Raw genomic sequence first — 17,543 nt, forward strand, 5'->3', positions numbered from 1 at the left:
ATTGGCACCTGGGTGCCTTTTAAGCAACATTAAGGAAGATATCAGGAAGAGCTGGTATGGATAAAAGGATGATGGTTTTGGTTTTAAATATGCTGTTTGAGATCCTAGTTGGACACCTAGCTGGAGCTTCCAACAGGTAGCTGGAAATGTGGGACTGGAGCTTGGGAGGGTTGCTGAAACTGGAGATAAAGATCTGAGAGTTGCCAGAAACGATAGTTAAGATTGACTGGGTCTGAACTGAGGATATAGTTTCAACTGATATAATAGTGATACCCAAATAATGGTAGCTTAACCCAGACAGAAGTGTATTTCTTTCTTTCTCACACAATAATTCAAGAGGAAGTAGTTAGGGTTGGTTGGTATGGTGGTATTGGGAGTTCAGAGACTCAGACTCCACCTATTCTTTGCTCTACCAACCCTAAGGTCATGCTTTTATTCACATGACTTAATACTACCACATCTGTACTTCTAGCCACAGGAAAGGGGAAAGTGGGAAAAGGGTATGACCTGGAAGTACAATAGAATTAGAACCCTGATCTTTAGCTAGACACATGACCGCCCATAATAAAGATTACATTTCTAGTCTGTATTGTGGCAAAGGACGTGAGCAATTTCCAGATCCATTCTACTAATATGTTTTATTTTTTTAAAGATTTATTTATTTATTTATTTCTCCCCCCTCCTCCCCCACCCTGGTTGTCAGTTCTCTGTGTCTATTTGCTGCGTCTTGTTTCTTTGTCCGCTTCTGTTGTCAGCGGATGGGAATCTGTGTCTCTTTTTGTTGCGTCAGCTCTCCGTGTGTGCGGTGCCGTTCTTGGGCAGGCTGCACTTTCTTTCCTGCTGGGCAACTCTCCTTACGGCGCTCACTCCTTGCGCATGGGTCTCCCCAATGCAGGGGACACCCCTGTGTGGCAGGGCACTCCTTGCGCGCATCAGCACTGCGCATGGGCCAGCTCTACACGGGTCAAGGAGGCCCAGGGTTTGAATCGCAGACCTCCCATGTGGTAGACAGACGCCCTAACCACTGGGCCAAGTCTGTTTCCCCTAATATGTTTTAAATATCTATATGTCCTACATATTGAGTCAGGGAGTGTAGTGTTGTGAAAGCCAAATAAAAGGAGAGCCTTCAGAAAGAGGCATTCCAAATGCTACAGGCAAGTCAAGGAAGATGAGACTTGAAGACATTAGGGCAATGATTCTCAACTGGAAGCCGTTCTGCCCTTTCCTCAGACATTTGGAAATGTCCAGAGACATTTTTAAATGGTTTCCATAACTGGGGCTGGGAGAGGGGCTGGGCTTCTGGCATCTAGTGGGTACAGTCCAAGGATGCTGCTAAACATCCTGCAATGCACAAAACAGCCCCACATAACAAAAATTATCCAGCACAAAATGTCAATAGTGACGAGGTTGAGAAACTGCATTAGGGCATTAGGACAGTGGTTCCAAAGCTTTGCTGCACATTAGAATCATCTGGAGTGCTTTTAAAAATCCAGATGCCCAGGTCCCACCCAGACCAATTAGCTCAGACCATCTCAGTGTGGGACCCAGGCATTAATAATTTTTTAAAGATCCCAGGTGATTCCAATGTGCAGTGAAGTTTGAGAACCACTGGATTAGTAGGTAACTGGTAAACTCTGAGAGGGGAGCTTCAACAATTACTGGCACCTAGTGGGTTCTCAGTAAATATCTGTTGAATGAATGAATTAAAAAATGAATAACATCCTGAGGGTGCAAGCTAATGGTCAGGGGTTGAGGGGATAAGTATGAAATGGGGAAGGGGCACTGAGTATAGACTATACTTCTAGAACTCTGTTGTATCAGGCAATAGAGAATGGGTAGTAAGTTGAAGGAGAAGCAGCTAGAGAAAATATTTCCTATTTTTAGATTAGGGAGACTTGAGTATGTCTGTAGGAATAGGGAAAGGAGTAAGGAGAGAGAAAAAGGGTAAGTGTATTAGTGAAAGGGGTGATGATGCAAAACCAGAAATCTGTTGGCTTTTATAAAGGGTGTTTATTTGGGGTAGAAGCTTATAATTACCAGGCCATAAAGCATAAGTTTCCCTCACCAAAGTTTGTTACCATATGTTGGAGCAAGATGGCTGCAGATGTGTGCAAGGGTTTAGGCTTCCTTCCTCTTAGGGCTCCGTGGTCCCAGCTTTTTCTAGTATCAGCTGTAGGCTGGGATAAGTCTCATCTCTCTCCCAGGGCTTGTTTCTCTTTGGGCTCAGCTGCTCTGCTCTCTCCACAAGGCCAGGTGTTAACTATCAGGTGAACAGCTCATCTCTCTTCCCTGGGCATCTGCCATGTCTAATGGAGCCTTCTCTGTTGGAAACTGAGGCACAGTGGCCTCACAAGAAAAGACATGCTGTCTCCATGCCAGTGCTGTATCCATGGCTATGCTTGCAACCTAAGGAATGCGGTAATTAAGAGTTCCCGACAAATGGGATGAAACTGTTAAAGACTGAAAGAAAAGATGAGCACATACCTTTTGTAGTGAATAGAACACTTAGACTTTGTACCTTGAGATAAGATTTTTAAAAAATTCCTTAGACTATGGGTAATGCTGCTTGATGTCACATAGGCTACGTGTTCCTGCTTATTGTCATGTAGGCTACGTGTTCCCGCTTGTTGTCACGGACACTGGGGTATATAGAGATTCCCTTGTAAACAATAAAGTTGTCTGAGGAGTTATTACTCACAGACCCCCTGATCCCAGCTCTCTCACTCGTTCCTTCCCCCTTTTCACTTTCTTTCATTCCCGATACCCTTCGGGTCCAAATCTCCAACACTTCTCTTTCCTCACATATCTGCTTCTCTGTGTATTTATTTCCTGGGGCTCCAGCATTAAAACTCTATTACTGGGAAGTGGATTTTGCCCAATAGATAGGGCGTCCACCTACCACATTGGAGGTCCAAGGGTCAAATCCAGGGCCTCCTGACCCGTGAGATGAGCTGGCCCATGCGCGGTGCTGATGTGCTCAACGACTGCGGTACCATGCAGGGGTGTCCCCCACGTAGGGGAACCCCGTGCACAAGAAGTGCGCCCCATAAGGAGAGCTGCCCAGTGTGAAAAAAGTGCAGCCTGCCCAGGAATGGCGCCACACACAAGGAGAGCTGATGCAGCAAGATGCTGCTGCAAGATGACACAACAAAACGAGACACAGATTCCGAGTGCCATTGACAAGAATACAAAGCAGACACAGAAGAATACACAGTGAATGGACATAAAGAGTAGACAGTGAGGTGGGAGGGGGAGAAATAAATAAAAAATAAATCTTAAAAAAAACACAAAACACAAAAACAAACAAAAAATTCTATTACTGTCTCCTCTGCCATGTCATTTTCTCAGTGAGTCCCTTCCCCCTTGGGGCTACTGATGTGGCCCAATCAAAGCCCTAATCATATCTTAATCAAGTAAAAGTGAAACCTCTGAATCCAATACAATCAATATGCCCAGAGAAACAGACTAGTTCACAAACATAATCCAATATCTTTTTTGGGAATTCATAAACAATATCAAATTGCTACAGTAAGGATGCAAGAGATAAGACGAGTCATCAATAGAGCAGATGAGATGAAAAGCAATGGTGAGGCATGGACTCTGAGGAGGAGAACGGATAGGTTCCTAGAAACAGAAGGGGAAATCAGGCGATGATGTGCACTAATTCTGAGATGGAGGTGAGGGTAGAGGGGTGACATCTTTGATGACCTCCATCTCTGCTAGATGTAGGAAATGTCATCTTCTAAGAAAGAGTGTGGCAGGGTGGGTTTTGGATTTGAGGAGAGTTGAGAAACCTTGGGTAAGACTGTAGGAAAAGGAACTGTTAAGAAAAATTAAGTAAAAAGATCTTGGAGCCCAAGTAGGGTTTGGATGAAGTTTGGCATTGTGAATGAGTAGTGAATTGAACCACCATGACCCTGGGAATTTCTCCAGCAATACCCAGCAGTGTGGAAGAGCTGAAGATCTATTTGGGGCTGGCACGGAAAGGGCAGTGGAAGACCAATGGAGGGAGGGATTCCTTAGCATTGGTGAGCAAATTTCAAAATGGCTAAACATGAGGACTAGGCCAGGAGGGAATGCTGGTCAAATTAAAAGAGGGCTGATTAGAAGAGAGGAAGGGAGATGAAAGAATTGATGATACCATGAAAATTAAGAGGCAGTTCAGTGGGAGGGAGATAGAAGAAACAATTGGTAAGAATCTAATGCATGGGTCTGATTATATTTTTAAAAAATCTTTTAATTTTAGAATAATTTCAAAGGTATAGGAAAGTTGCAAAAATAATACAAAATAATACATATAACTCCAATGTACCCCCATCCACATATTATCTTATAAATCCCTTCAACTCTAAAATTTTATGAGAAATACAATTGATCAAATACTGAGTTTAAATTAAAAATTCCAAGTAACTGATAGTGTGATCCCAATTAATCCCTGTGATGTGTGAAGTCCCGTGAGGCCCAAGTCCGTGGGGATAGAAGGGAACGGGGATTTCTGCATGTGCTCAATGGTGAGGACAATTAATCAATAGTGGACTGCAAGTCTTTAAAGAAATGTACAAATTAGGGAGTTAGGGAAGATCAAAGTCTCTCCAGGTTGTGTAAAAGTAAATATATGACTAAGAAGAAAAATATTTTTGCCTCACATATATTCATGTGATATGAGTTTATCTTCATTTCCCCCTCTCCCTGCCTCAGCCAATTTGCAATAAAAGTGGTGTTGTTGTGGAACAAATTGTTTTGTTGGAAAAGCTAAACTACAGGTTGGTGTTTACAGGAGGGCTCAGACTCTGCACCCTACTGTGAAGCAAAAGGAATGCTTGTTTGGGACTCACAATAATTACTGGACAGGCAGAGGACCCGAGCCCCTGAACGCTGCCTGTGTCAGCTGTGCTCTGAAAGCAGGAGTCGTGCTCCCTAATTGCCCCATATGCTGGTATTATTTGGTGGCTCAGCTGGGTGGAGTGAACTCTGGGAAGAGATGCATTCAGTTTTAGTTACCTCACCAGATTGCTAATTTTCACTCTGGGGGCATAAATCACCATAATTACTGTAATCCCAAGACCAAGAGAGGCAGCTCTTCTGGCACAAGGGCAGAAGCCATTGCTCGCACCAAAGCTTTTCTTCCTGAGGTTCAGGACATGAAGCGCTGGGGAAGGAGTCCCACGAGGCTCACTCCGCCGGGATTTGGGGTGCCGGGAACTCATTCTCCTTTACTCAGGGAAGGAATGCAGTCCCTGGAGAAGCAGTTATATCTGTGTCAGTGGCAAAGGCCTGCGGTTTAAGGCAGACCTTTGGTCCCTGGCTATCTGGATAGCGGTTTACATCCTTGGCTTGCACGTAGGACGCCGGCCCCTCTTTTTTCTTACTTCTTTCCATCAACATGCTGCTTGGCTTTTGCATCTCTCCTGAAGAAGGTCCCAGATGCACATAAAGAATTACCTAAACAAAAACCAGAGTCTACAAAAATACACAGTCCCCAGAAGTAGGGGCTAAAGGACACTAAAGAGAGGGGGAAAAAGCCCCAACTTGTCACTTTATAATATTAATTTTTTTTTCCTTAAGAAAAGCAACCTAAACTAAGTCTAAGAAATATCAACTAGATCCTGAAACAGGACCACTTAAAGGATAAGTAACTCATAATTACATGAAAATCCCTTACCATTAGCACAGAAGGCGAGGAGTGAGACGGGGGAATATTTTCTTAACAAGTCATGTCATAAGAGTGTCTAGGTGCCTGAAATTTCTGAGACATTTTAAGACAGCCCTGAAATGAGATAAAATGAAGAAACTCGATTGTGGCAGAAAAAGAAAAAGCATGTTGCAGAGGGATGGTTTTTTTTCTATTAATATAAAGCCCGGGAGGATTTAGGCCCAGAGTGTTCATTATTACTGATGGCAGGTTGATGGCCCAGGAAGATAGAGAATTTTAGGTCAGGGGCATTTTGTGCAAAATCAAGGCTGTGCTTGGGCATTAGATGATAAGGCAGACAAATAATGGATTGCTGTAGGGTGGACGAACTGCCCCCTGAGATAGGCCCTGGCCTGGGTCTGGCTCCTCCCCTCCCCCCAGCTACCCTCAGATGACAGGGAGCAGATCTGCTTTGTTTTTTGTCTTCCAATCACCTGCCCTTATGTTTAGGCAGCAGAGAGACCAGAGTTATAAACACAGCACCGCCGCGAGCTCCCTCAGCCGCGTGTGGTATTTAGAGTATTCTAGTTCTTCCTTGATGTTTTTCACTACCTTTCAGACCCTTAATAATGATCCTTTCCAGAACCTACTGCAATACCTGGGCACAAAACGGACATTCAATACATGTTTGCTGACTTGATTCAAACTGGGAGAAGAATTTATGGAAAAGTCAGAGTGAAAAATGAGGGGCCTTTCACTGCTTCCCTTTCTCTGGGGCCCTGCCCCTAGCAGCCTGCAGATGAAAGGGATCAGGCCATTCCACCAGCATCTGGTTGGGTCAGGGCTGTAGTGGAGCTGTGAGGAGGGGTCTGTTGTTTCTGAAGTCTCCCTGTGTTAGTAATTAGGACAGTTGGGTGGCAATCACACCCCTAGAACCAAATCATTCTGATCTTGCCTTCTCAAGCATAGGTGTTTTCCCTAAGATCATAACTTTACCTCAACAGAAAAGCGGAAGATGTCTTGATTGCAGTAACATCATTTTGTTTTGGTGACAGCAAGTCCTGGGATTTTTCTCACCAACTTCCTGGAAAATGCCTCCTTTCAGCTACAAACATTTAGATTATTTCTACCCTACAGGCTCGGCCTAGGTTCAACACTTTCTTCTGCACCCGCAAGTTCTTATTCAAATGTCAGCAGCTGGGACCAGTCTTTTGGGCAGAGCCAGGATAATGTGGGGATTAGGGGTAGAGTTGAGCACATAGGTCAGTCTAGGAACAAACATAAAAGCAATGACTTTGTTCCTACAAGGGTGATGGTGGGAAATCATTCTTATTCATAACGGGTGGTGGTGTGGAGGCAGTGGTGAGCAAAGCACATTTGTTTTAAAATTTTTTTTCATGGAGGTAAATTATTTACTGGGAACTACCAAAGGCTGTGTTAAAAATGGACACGGGGAGGCTGTCCAAGAAAAGCTATGCAATAATATATATAATATATATAATAATATAGTTTCTATCCAAAGAACAGTACCAAAGCATTCACTTTTTTTTTTTTGAAGCAATTACTCCCCTTCCCTCCCAGCGCCTTTTGCTTGCTGTCTGCTCTCTGTGTCCATTTGCTGCTCGCTCTTATGCATTTTTGCTTGTCTCCCTTTTTGTTGCATCACCTTGCTGAGTCAGGGCTGGCGGCTCTCCACAGCGTGCAGGCAAGCCTGCCTTCACAAGGAAGCCCTGGGACACAAACCCAGGGCCTCCCTTCTGGTAGATGGGAGCCTAACTGATTGAGCCACAGCTGCTTCCCCCAAAGCATTCACTTTTGAACTGCATTTGGTTCAGCATCTCTTATAAAGAGAGACTGTAGAAGGAGTCTATGTGCAAATGTTTGGACTGTCAATTTATCTGTATTTACATATCTGTTGTGGTTTTTTAGTGGCTTAAAAAAATTCCTTGGGTGTTACAGGAAATGTGTATTGCATTAAAAAAAACACTTACTTCTGAAAATATGCTGTTAATGGCATATGTAAATAAAATTTCATAAGTTTTGCTGTTAATATATACTATTGAGATGTAAGCTCAAAAATTCCCAACCAGGGAAGCAGATGTGGCTCAACTGATAAGAGTGTCTGCTTATCATATAGGAGGTCCAGGGTTTGATATCCAGGGCCTCCTAGCCGATGTGGTGAGCTGGCCCAGGTGCGGTGCTGCCACATGCAAGGAGTGCTGTGCCATGCAGGGGTGTCCCCCGTGTAGGGGTGCCCCATGCACAAGGAGTGTGCCCCACAAGGAAAGCAGCCCCACGCAAAGAAAGCACAGCCCACCCAGGAGTGGTACCACACACACAGAGAGCTGACACAGCAAGATGATGCAAGAAAAAAGAGACACAGATTCCCCATGCCACCTGACAAGTATACAAGCAGACACAGCAGAACACACAGCAAATGGACACAGAGAGCAAGAGAGCAGACAAGGGGCAGGGGGCGCGGGATGGGAAGAAAAATAAAAAATAAATCTTAGAAAAAAAATTCCCAACTAGTTAAAAAAGCTGTTACAGTATTTATTACCACAATATTATATTATGATTCTATGGCCTCTTTTCTCACAGAATGTTTAAAACAAAACAAACCCCATGGCTCTTCCCCTTTCCAGTTAAATATTGGAGAGAAGCAGTATATAAATAGGAGTTTTTAAAAGGCAAAAAAAGCACAGAGAAAGTCAAGAGGACGAAGCCCCTAAAATCCTAACTTCGGATCTTAAGCCGGCAAATTGAGGACGTTAAGTGCAGGATTTTCCGTTTCATTCTTGGGGAGAAGGAGGAAGACAAAGGAGAGAAATGAGAGGAGCTCAGAAGGCACTACACTGATTCCTTAGGTACCTGGAAACATGGAGCCTCGGGAGGTGAAGAAATGCTCAGGTTTTTATCTGACATCCATTTTTAGTGCATGGTGAGATATTGCAGGAAAAGAGTCCAAATGTGCACCAGGGGAAAGCAGCTCCCTTTTGACTGACTGGGGCGCCACTCACTTTGCTGTCTTGTCTGCGCCTCTGTTTTTTATGGGTCACAGAGTAGCTGGTAAGGGGAAAATCTCCACTTCATCATAGGATGTCACGAGGAAAAGGGGAACCCCTGAAGTAGAAGTTGGGAGACCTGAACTCCGTTGCTATCTCTTATGACCTTGGGTTCTGATTAGAGCTGAGACGGGGGGAACAAGTTCTGAAAGGACCGAGGGTATTGGCATGGGGAAAATTGGGATTTGAGAAGTGGTTTTCACAAAGGAGGAGATGGACGGTCCTCTAGGATGGTGGGAAATAGTAATGTGCCCACTATGTGTCAGGCTCCTTGAATAGCACTAAATAGTCCAGTTACAGCAACATCATCCCAGTTTACAGATGAGGAAACGACCCAGAAATGAACTAAATTGTCCAAGGTTGGTAGTGGAAGTGACGCTTTCCTCATTTGTAAAATGACAGGAGTTAACGCTAGAATTAGAATCCATCGCCTGCTCGTTTGTTGTAGAATCGCTTGAGAGCGTACATAATGAACCTGAAGGGACACGGTCTCAGATACATATGGAGCTACTTGCAAACTAATTTTACCTTTTCCCAATTCTGGCGAACGGGTTCTTTGCCTAGGCTTCTAAAGCAGAGGCGCGGGCGGCTCTCGGCTTTTTTCCGCGCTCCCTCCGCACCGCCCCCGCCACGCCCTCCGGGGTGCCTTGCGCAGGCCACGGTCGCCCTCTGCTGACGCAGGGCGGGAATGAACGTTTCCGGACGTGAGCGCGGGCGAAGAAGTTCGTTCACCAATAGAGGGCGCGCGCCTGCAGGAGCGTAACCAACTCCTGCCGGCCCTTCCTTAAGCACTTCCCATCTGATTTCTATGATCCATCCGGTTGCATCATTAGACGTTCCAAAAGTTTTCGCTACACAGTAAACAAAAGGGATGTGCGCCGACCCGGAAGTGAAGGCCGAACCTCTTCAGGAGTAGCTCCCAGGACCAGCAGTGTGGAGGCAAAGAGGGCGTTGTAATCATGGCTCTGGCCTTGGCGATGATGGGGGCCGTAACCGGGGCGGAAATAGGCCCCGCGGAAGAACTCGCTAAACTCGAGTATCTGTCTTTGGTGTCGAAAGTTTGCACTGAACTGGACAATCATTTAGGGATCAACGACAAGGATCTGGGTAAGCCCGGAGAGAGTTCTGCGGCCGGTGGGCGGAGGGAAGCGGAAGGAGAAAGGTGGTTGATGGGCCAAATGTGTGTGTCGTTGTGTCTGTCCCTTTTTATGTGAGAGAGAGAAATCTGGGCCAGGCAATCTGCATCCGGGCCTCTTCTTGAGAACCAGCTAGACCTTAGCTGTTAGAAACTCATTTCCCAGAGCTGTCACTGAAACCCTGGGCAGCCATCACTGATTTGCTTTTTGTTCAGCCCCAAATAGTTAAAACAGTGATAACAACAATAGCAGCGATATTCACGATGAAGTTAATGGTGATGATGATAATGGCTGACATTTATTGGGTGCTCATTATGTGCCAGACATTATTATGCTCAGTGTTTTATTTGCATTATCTTACTTTATCTTCAGGCCACCCTGTGAGGTAGACAGTATTATCTCTGTTTGTAGATTAAGTAAGCAAGGATCTGAGTAGTTAAGGCTCGAAGGAGCCTCATTTGGAATCCATGTCTTTTTCAAGCCAGTGTTTGTGCTTTAAACGTGCTTTTGACTATTTGTGCTATACTGCCTCCCAAATACCAGTCATTAGAGGTCTGGGGGAAAACTGTACACCCGGGAACCAAAACTGAGGAATCAGAAAAGGCCAGGGTCCTAGAGCAAAGCCATGGGACAGGTGAAGTCCTTATGAAGGTGAGAGATGATGGACAGGATTTACTTTGATTGGTACAGGGATGCTTCATCCATTGTAACGGGATAAAGGACAGAGAATATATGGTTCCAGATGCAGATGGGTTTAGAGATTGGTGATGGGAAGAAAGGAGTTCCATCTGACTTGTTTTCTAAATGTGACAAGGTGAAGTCATCAGTCGGAGGGAAGGGAAGGAAAGGAAAGGGCCTGTGACAAGAGGGGTCAGGGGGGTTAGATGTGTGACCTTAGTTTTTCTGAGGCTGTTTCTTTCATCTGTAAAATGGAGACAATATCATCTTTACTGGTTTGATATGTAGCACCTAGGAAAATGCCTTGCAGCTATTAAATTTTAATTCACTTTTCTCTTCCTTGTCAAGATGTGCCTTTCTTGTGTCATTTTCTCTCAGTCTCCTCTTCTTCAAGATGCCACAGAGATGATAATTTTGTCACTTTGCTCTCTGGGTAATGTTCCAAATATTTATTGCTTAGGGGTCTTAGAATATAGCAGAGAACAAGACAGATTTCTCCTGTCTTTTCTTTTTGTTTTGCCTACTAATTCCTTGGTCCCTTTTAAATGAAACAAAAGGTTACTGAGACCTTCCAGTGTTAATTTGAATTGTGTTGATATTAACCTAATTATGCATGAAAATAAAGCTAGGTATAAACTCCACGTTCTTTTATTTTATTTTATTTATTCATTTTTTAAAAAATACTACATTCAAAAAATATGAGGTCCCCATTCACCCCCACCGCCCCCACCCCACCACTCCCCCCACATCATGACACATCCATTGCATCTGGTGAGTACATCTCTGGGCATCACTGCACCCCACTCCACACCATAGCCCACACTCTCCCACGTTCCATCCAGTGGGCCATGGGAGGACATACAATGTTTGGCAGTTGTCCCTGCAGCACCACCCCGGACAACTCCAAGTCCCGAAAATGCCTTGACATCTCATCTCTTCCTCCCATTCCCTGCACCCAGCAGCCACCATGGCCACTTTTTCCACACCAATGCCACATTTTCTCGATTATTAACCACAATAGTTCATGAATAGAATATCATTAAGTCCACTCTAATTCTTACTGTATTCCTCCTTCCTGTGGACCTTGGCTTGGTTGTGTCCATTCCACATCTATGTCAAGTGGGGGCTTAGATTCCACATGGATACTGGATGCAATCCTCCCGCTTTCAGTTGTAGGCGCTCTAGGCTCCATGGTGTGGTGGTTGACCTTCTTCAACTCCATGTTAGCTGAGTGGGGTAAGTCCAATAAATCAGAGTGTAGGAGCTGAAGTCTGTTGAGGCTCAGGGCCTGGCTATCATATTGTCAGTCTAGAGACTCAAATCCCCTAGATCTATCTTAAACCCCAGCACCAACTACAATTCCAGTAAAGTAGCATGAAAGTCTAGTGAAAAGAGATCACATCTGAGTCCAGCTCCATCACGCAGAAACACCAGCTCTAAAGAAGGGCCAACTGACATGGACAACTCCATCTGCCATGACCATAGAACCTGTGGATCTCTTTAGCCCTCATAAGAACCAATACCTGGGGTTGTATCTACTTTATCTGTCTCTGAGACTCTGCTCAGGTGTGCATAAGGGCAATCCTTCTGACAACCTCCAGACTCTTTTTTAGAGACTTGTAGCCATATAAACTCATTTGTCCTTTCCATTTCCCCCTTATTTTAGGTCCAACAGCATTTTAAAGTCATGTTATTATATGTAGACAGGGATATTCTGCTGGTCCACGTTGAACCTTTAATTCAAGGTCATTTTCTAGTTACGTCATCAGCTGGTACTTGGTAGTGATCCCTCGGTGCCAGGGAGGCTCATCCCCAGGTGCCATGTCCCACGCTGGGGGGAAGGCATTGCATTTACATGTTGAGTTTGGCTTTGAGACTGGCCACATTTGAGTAACACGGAGGCTGTCAGGAGGGAACTCTTAGGCACAGTGCTGCTCTAGGTCTTGTTCTTATTTCAGGTGTATAGGCTCACAAGCATAGTCATTAGTATCAGGGGGTCACTGTTGGACCCTCATTCCTTCCTGGTCCTTGCCGTTGCACCTGGGGACTGCCGCTGCTCCCCTAGGGACCACGACAGAGCCCCCCCCCCCCCGGCCATGAACCCAGTACCCCCCCAGCTGTTGTTTTTAATTGTTTCCACTATGAGTATATCCAAACATTTCCATGCACCCTGGACACATGCCCTGTATAACTCTCTGTCAACCATATGTCCCCTGTCAATGACATCCCATACCAGTATTCCTCTGCTGCCATTGTTGAACCACTCTGTGATCCAAAACTTCCTGAAAAGTGAAGCCCAGTATAATGTCAGGTTCCCTTAATAGTAAAATGGAATATAGCGATGAGTTTAAAGGTTAGATATAGAATACATATTGATTTGGAAAAATTCTACATCCTATCTTTTTCTTTTCTTTTTTCCCTAATTATTGAGCTTCTCCTCACAAGAGCCTTAGATCACAGTAATTCATATATACAATATACAGTACTCCCACATATCCATTATAAAACCTTTTCCCTTCCACAGCGATAATCTTTTAACTTATTCATATCATATTTACCGAAACTGATGTACAGATATTGAGACAATAGCTTTCAAACAAGGTAACATTTGTATTTACATTGTGGCTTATACTTTAGGCTGTACAATTTTCTAAATTTTTTAGTTATCCTATGTTTTACATTATGGCTTACATTATTAGTCTGTCGTCCCCTATATTTTTTGGTGTAATATTACATGTTTTATATTCCACGTTCTTATAGTTTTTATATAACTAAAAAGCCCAAACCAATTTGCAGGGAAACTACAAATATGCCTTTTTATTGTTTAATGTGACAGTGTTGTTTCGTTAAAAGTAAATTGTCAGGCAAGCAGATTTGGCTCAACGATAGAGCATCTGTCTACCACATAGAAGGTCCAGGGTTCACACCCAGGGCCTCCTGGCCTGTGTGGTGAGCTGGCCCATGCATAGTGCTGATGCACACAAAGAGTGCCGTGCCATGCAGGGGTGTTCCCTGTGTAGGGGAGCCCCACGTGCAAAGAGTGTGCCCCTCAAGGAGAGCTGCCCTGCCCAAAAAATGTGCAGCCTGCCCAGGAGTGGTGCTGCACACATGGAAAGCTGACGCAGCAAGATGACGCAACAAAAAGAGACACAGATTCCTGGTGCTGCTGACAAGAATGCAGGTGGGGCAGTGGACTTGGCCCAGTGGTTAGGGCGTACGTCTACCACGTGGGAGGTCCGCGGTTCAAACCCCGGGCCTCCTTTACCCGTGTGGAGCTGGCCCATGCGCAGTGCTGATGTGCGCAAGAAGTGCCATGCCACGCAGGGCTGTCTCCTGCGTAGGGGAGCCCCACGTGCAAGGAGAGCCGCCCAGCACGAAAGAAAATGCAGCCTGCCCAGGAATGATGTCACACACACAGAGAGCTGACACAACAAGATGATGCAACAAAAAGAAACATAGATTCCCGTGCCACTTCCAACAGAAGTGGACAAAGAAGACGCAGCAAATAAACACAGAGAACAGACAACCGGGGTGGGGGGGGAAGGGGAGAGAAATAATTAAATCTTAAAAAAAAAAAAAAAGGAATGCAGGTGGGCACAGAAGAACTTGCATGAATGGACACAGAGCAGACAACAGGGGAAGGGGAGAGAAATAAATAAATAATAAAGCTTTTTAAAAAAGAGAAAAGTAAATTGTCAAGTTGGATTAAATAAAATGATATATATTTTCTTCTTTTATATTTTGTTGACTAGATTATTTTGATTTTGACCATTGAAAACAGGGAAAATAATGGATTGCCATTTAAATTCATGTCTTTATTTTCCCTGTTTTCAATCATGAACTTATTTTTCCCTACTAATCCTATTTCAGTAGCACAATTTATTTAATGTTGCCTTCATATAGTTCAGAAACTTTAAAAATTAATACTGATCAGTGACTACTGGCTCTGTGAATATGCCGTTGACTGCTTTGAGCTTAACACTTTTAAGCATGGCATGCCAAGTACCATGTGACTCATTTTCCCTCCTCTTTTCTTGGAAGTCAGATTGCCTGGGTTGCATTCCTGGCTTCACAATTATTACTGGGTAAGTCAGCTTCTCAAACTCTTGGCCTCCTTGTCTATAAAACAGGGACTGCAATGGTACCTATCTATGGGGGTTATGAGGACCATGGGAATAATCCACGTAAAGCATTTAGCTTTAAAGATTACCATCCAGGGAAGCAGATGTGCCTCAAGCAGTTGAGCACCTGCTTCACACATGGGAGGTCCTGGGTTCGGTTCCCAGTGCCTCCTCAAAAAACAAAACAACAAGCAAAACAAACGAAAACCCAACTCAGGGAAGCCATTGTGGCTCAGTGGTTGAATGCTGGCTTCCCACTTATGAGGTCCCAGATTCAATCCCCGGCCCCCACTACCTAAAAAAAAAGATTACAATCCAAATGAAATCATGAAATTAAGAAAAATTCTTGTGAAACTCACAGTGTGAAGATTATTGTCTCAGAAACTGTCTTCTGAAATAACTCTAATGGGTTTAGACATTTCAAGAATGAGACAGGTTTGTGGAGGAGAACTTGGGGGGCAGATGAGTCTTTCTTCACCTTGCAGGTTGTACTACTTAGCAGCTGCCTTGCTTCATATATAGATTGGGTGTGATCATTCTACTGTGTGTGTCTTTGTGTGTGTGTGTGTGTGTGTATGCTTGTGCTCGTGCTTTTGGACACTGTTAACTCTAATAGTTTTGTGACAAGAGGGTAAGGTGATCTGGGGCAAATAGCAGATCCTACCAGTTTAAATGCACCCAAAGACTTGGCAAGCAATTTTGTAGTAATATCTTCTATATTAGTCAGCCAAAGGGGTGCTGATGCAAAATACCAGAGATGGTTGGTTTTTATAAAGGGTATTTCTTTGGGGTAGGAGCTTACAGATATCAGGCCATAAAGCATAAGTTACTTCCCTCACCAAAGTCTATTTCCACGTGTTGGAGCAAGATGGCTGCCAACGTCTATGAGGATTCAGGCTTCCAGGATTCTTTCCTTCCTCAGGTTTCTTTTTCCTGGGCTCAGGGTTTCTTTCTTCCTGGGGCTTGCTTCTGTTTCCTCTGTGAGCTTACTTCCTGGGGCTCCAGCTTAAGGCTTCAGCATCAAACTCCAACATCAAAACCCCTCCAACTCTGTCCTTTGCCATGCCTTTTACCTGTGAGTCCCCACCCACTGAGGGTGGGGGCTCAATATCCTACTGGCACAAGAGGTTTATGTAATTACTTAATCAACTAAACCTCTGAATCCAATATAATCTAATGTGCCCAGAGGAAAAGATCAGTTTACAAACATAATCCAATATTTCTTTTTGGAATTCATCAGTGATATCAAACTGCTACATCTTCTGTTCATTTATAAAAACTTACTAGAGGGAAGCAGATGTGGCTCAAGTAATTGGGTTTCCATCTACCATATGGGAGGACCCAGGTTTGATCCAAGGGGGCCTCCTGGTAAAGGTGTGCGCGTGTGGCAAAGCCAGTGCCCATTCAGTGAGTCACATGGCAAGATGATGAAGCAACAAAAAGAGAGATGAAGGGGAGAGTCGATGTGAGATGCAACAGAAACCAGGAACTAAGGTGGTGCAAGTGTCAGGGAACCTCTCTCCACATTGGAAGTCCCCAGGATTGAATCCCCATGAATCCTAGAGGAGAAAATGAGAAGAGAAGACAAAAAGAGAAATAGACACAGAAGATCACACAGCAAATGGACAGAGATAGCAAAAACCAGCAGGGTGTGGTGGAGGGGGGAGAAAAAAAAACTTACTAGAACATACATGGAAAAATCTCGGCAGTCTATAATCTCTTTTTCCTTATTGGATGGTGCTCTTTGGTTTTTATGGCTGTTGGGATTAGCCTAATTAGTTGCTTTTTACCATGCTTGAACCCAGTTTCTTGCTTGAGTCACTATTTCTTTCTTGTTTTTTTGTTTGCAGCCGAATTTGTGATCAGTCTTGCTGAGAAAAATACCACCTTTGATACTTTTAAGGCTTCTCTAGTGAAAAATGGTGCAGAATTCACAGTATGTATATCTGGAGACTCCTGTTTTGTTTTATTGTCACTACTGAGTTTAAATATAGGGTTTTGTTGTAGGAAGGAGTTAAGAATTTGTACATAGCAGTCAAATAAGCCAGTAAGTATGTAAAGTTTTTATGCCATTAAGCAGTGGGGAATGTAACTGGATTTCCTGTACACCATTCTAATGGGGCAGGATTTTTGTTGTTAAGTCATTGTGGATATTTACATCCTTGTACTGTGAATGCAGGAAGTCAGAAACAAGAGTCCAGGTTTTGGATGTTGTTCTAAATCATAGAAAATAAAATGGTTATATTAAAGACAAAAGGGATTTGCCTAATGTAAATGCCTAATTTTCCCCTAAAGAGTTCTAAATATCAGCTTTCTCTGAAGTACTGTTAGTTATGTCCATGCTACATCAGGTTGACACTCTATACTTCATTTGTTCCAGTTAGTTAAGTCAAGGTGCATAGCCAATGTTTTCCAAAGGATATTCTTTGCCTTTTCCTTTTTCTAAGCATATGTAAGCACCGATCCAGGGGCTGACAATTTTTGTTCTTTGTTTCTTTCCAAAGGATTCTCTTATTAGTAACCTGCTGCGTCTCATACAAACCATGCGGCCTCCAGCAAAGCCTTCTACTAGCAAAGGTAAGCAGAGCTTCCAGCTAAACTTAGCTTCCAGAATGGTTTAGATAGTGAACGTCTGTAAATTGTATTTGTCTTCCCCTCAGCAGCTGCTGCGCAAACAAATGTTCTAGCAAAAGTTTTCAGTTACTTGCAACACAATTGAAATGATAAGATATAACCAAATGAGCACTGCTGTGCCTTACTTCTCACTATGTGCCTAGTACTCAGTCTGTCGAGGGCGTTGGGGTCAATGTCTTTAGAAGATTGAGTTATGTTTATAGAATGTGTATGTTTAATGTGTAGGAAAATACCATATTCTGCTTTAGTTTGATGCCAGTCTAATGTTTAGGTTGTT

At 43.9% G+C, this 17,543-nt stretch overlaps 1 protein-coding gene across 2 annotated transcripts in view; it reads left to right on the forward strand.

The window, feature by feature from the left end:
- Positions 1 to 9,427: 9,427 nt before the first annotated feature.
- The window catches only part of DHX8 (DEAH-box helicase 8), a 32,083-nt gene continuing 23,967 nt past the window's right edge, over positions 9,428 to 17,543 (forward strand). Inside the window, exons 1-3 of one of the 2 annotated variants that reach the window (XM_058284316.2) lie at positions 9,428 to 9,804; positions 16,483 to 16,568; positions 17,137 to 17,209. In XM_058284316.2, the coding sequence (XP_058140299.1) occupies positions 9,657 to 9,804; positions 16,483 to 16,568; positions 17,137 to 17,209 (307 nt within the window). In that variant the 5' untranslated portion in view covers positions 9,428 to 9,656. The remainder of the gene's footprint in view (positions 9,805 to 16,482; positions 16,569 to 17,136; positions 17,210 to 17,543) is intronic. The other variant, XM_058284317.2, reaches the window with a different exon arrangement.

This window comes from Dasypus novemcinctus, chromosome 21 (assembly GCF_030445035.2).
Source record: "Dasypus novemcinctus isolate mDasNov1 chromosome 21, mDasNov1.1.hap2, whole genome shotgun sequence".
Lineage (NCBI taxonomy): Eukaryota > Metazoa > Chordata > Mammalia > Cingulata > Dasypodidae > Dasypus > Dasypus novemcinctus.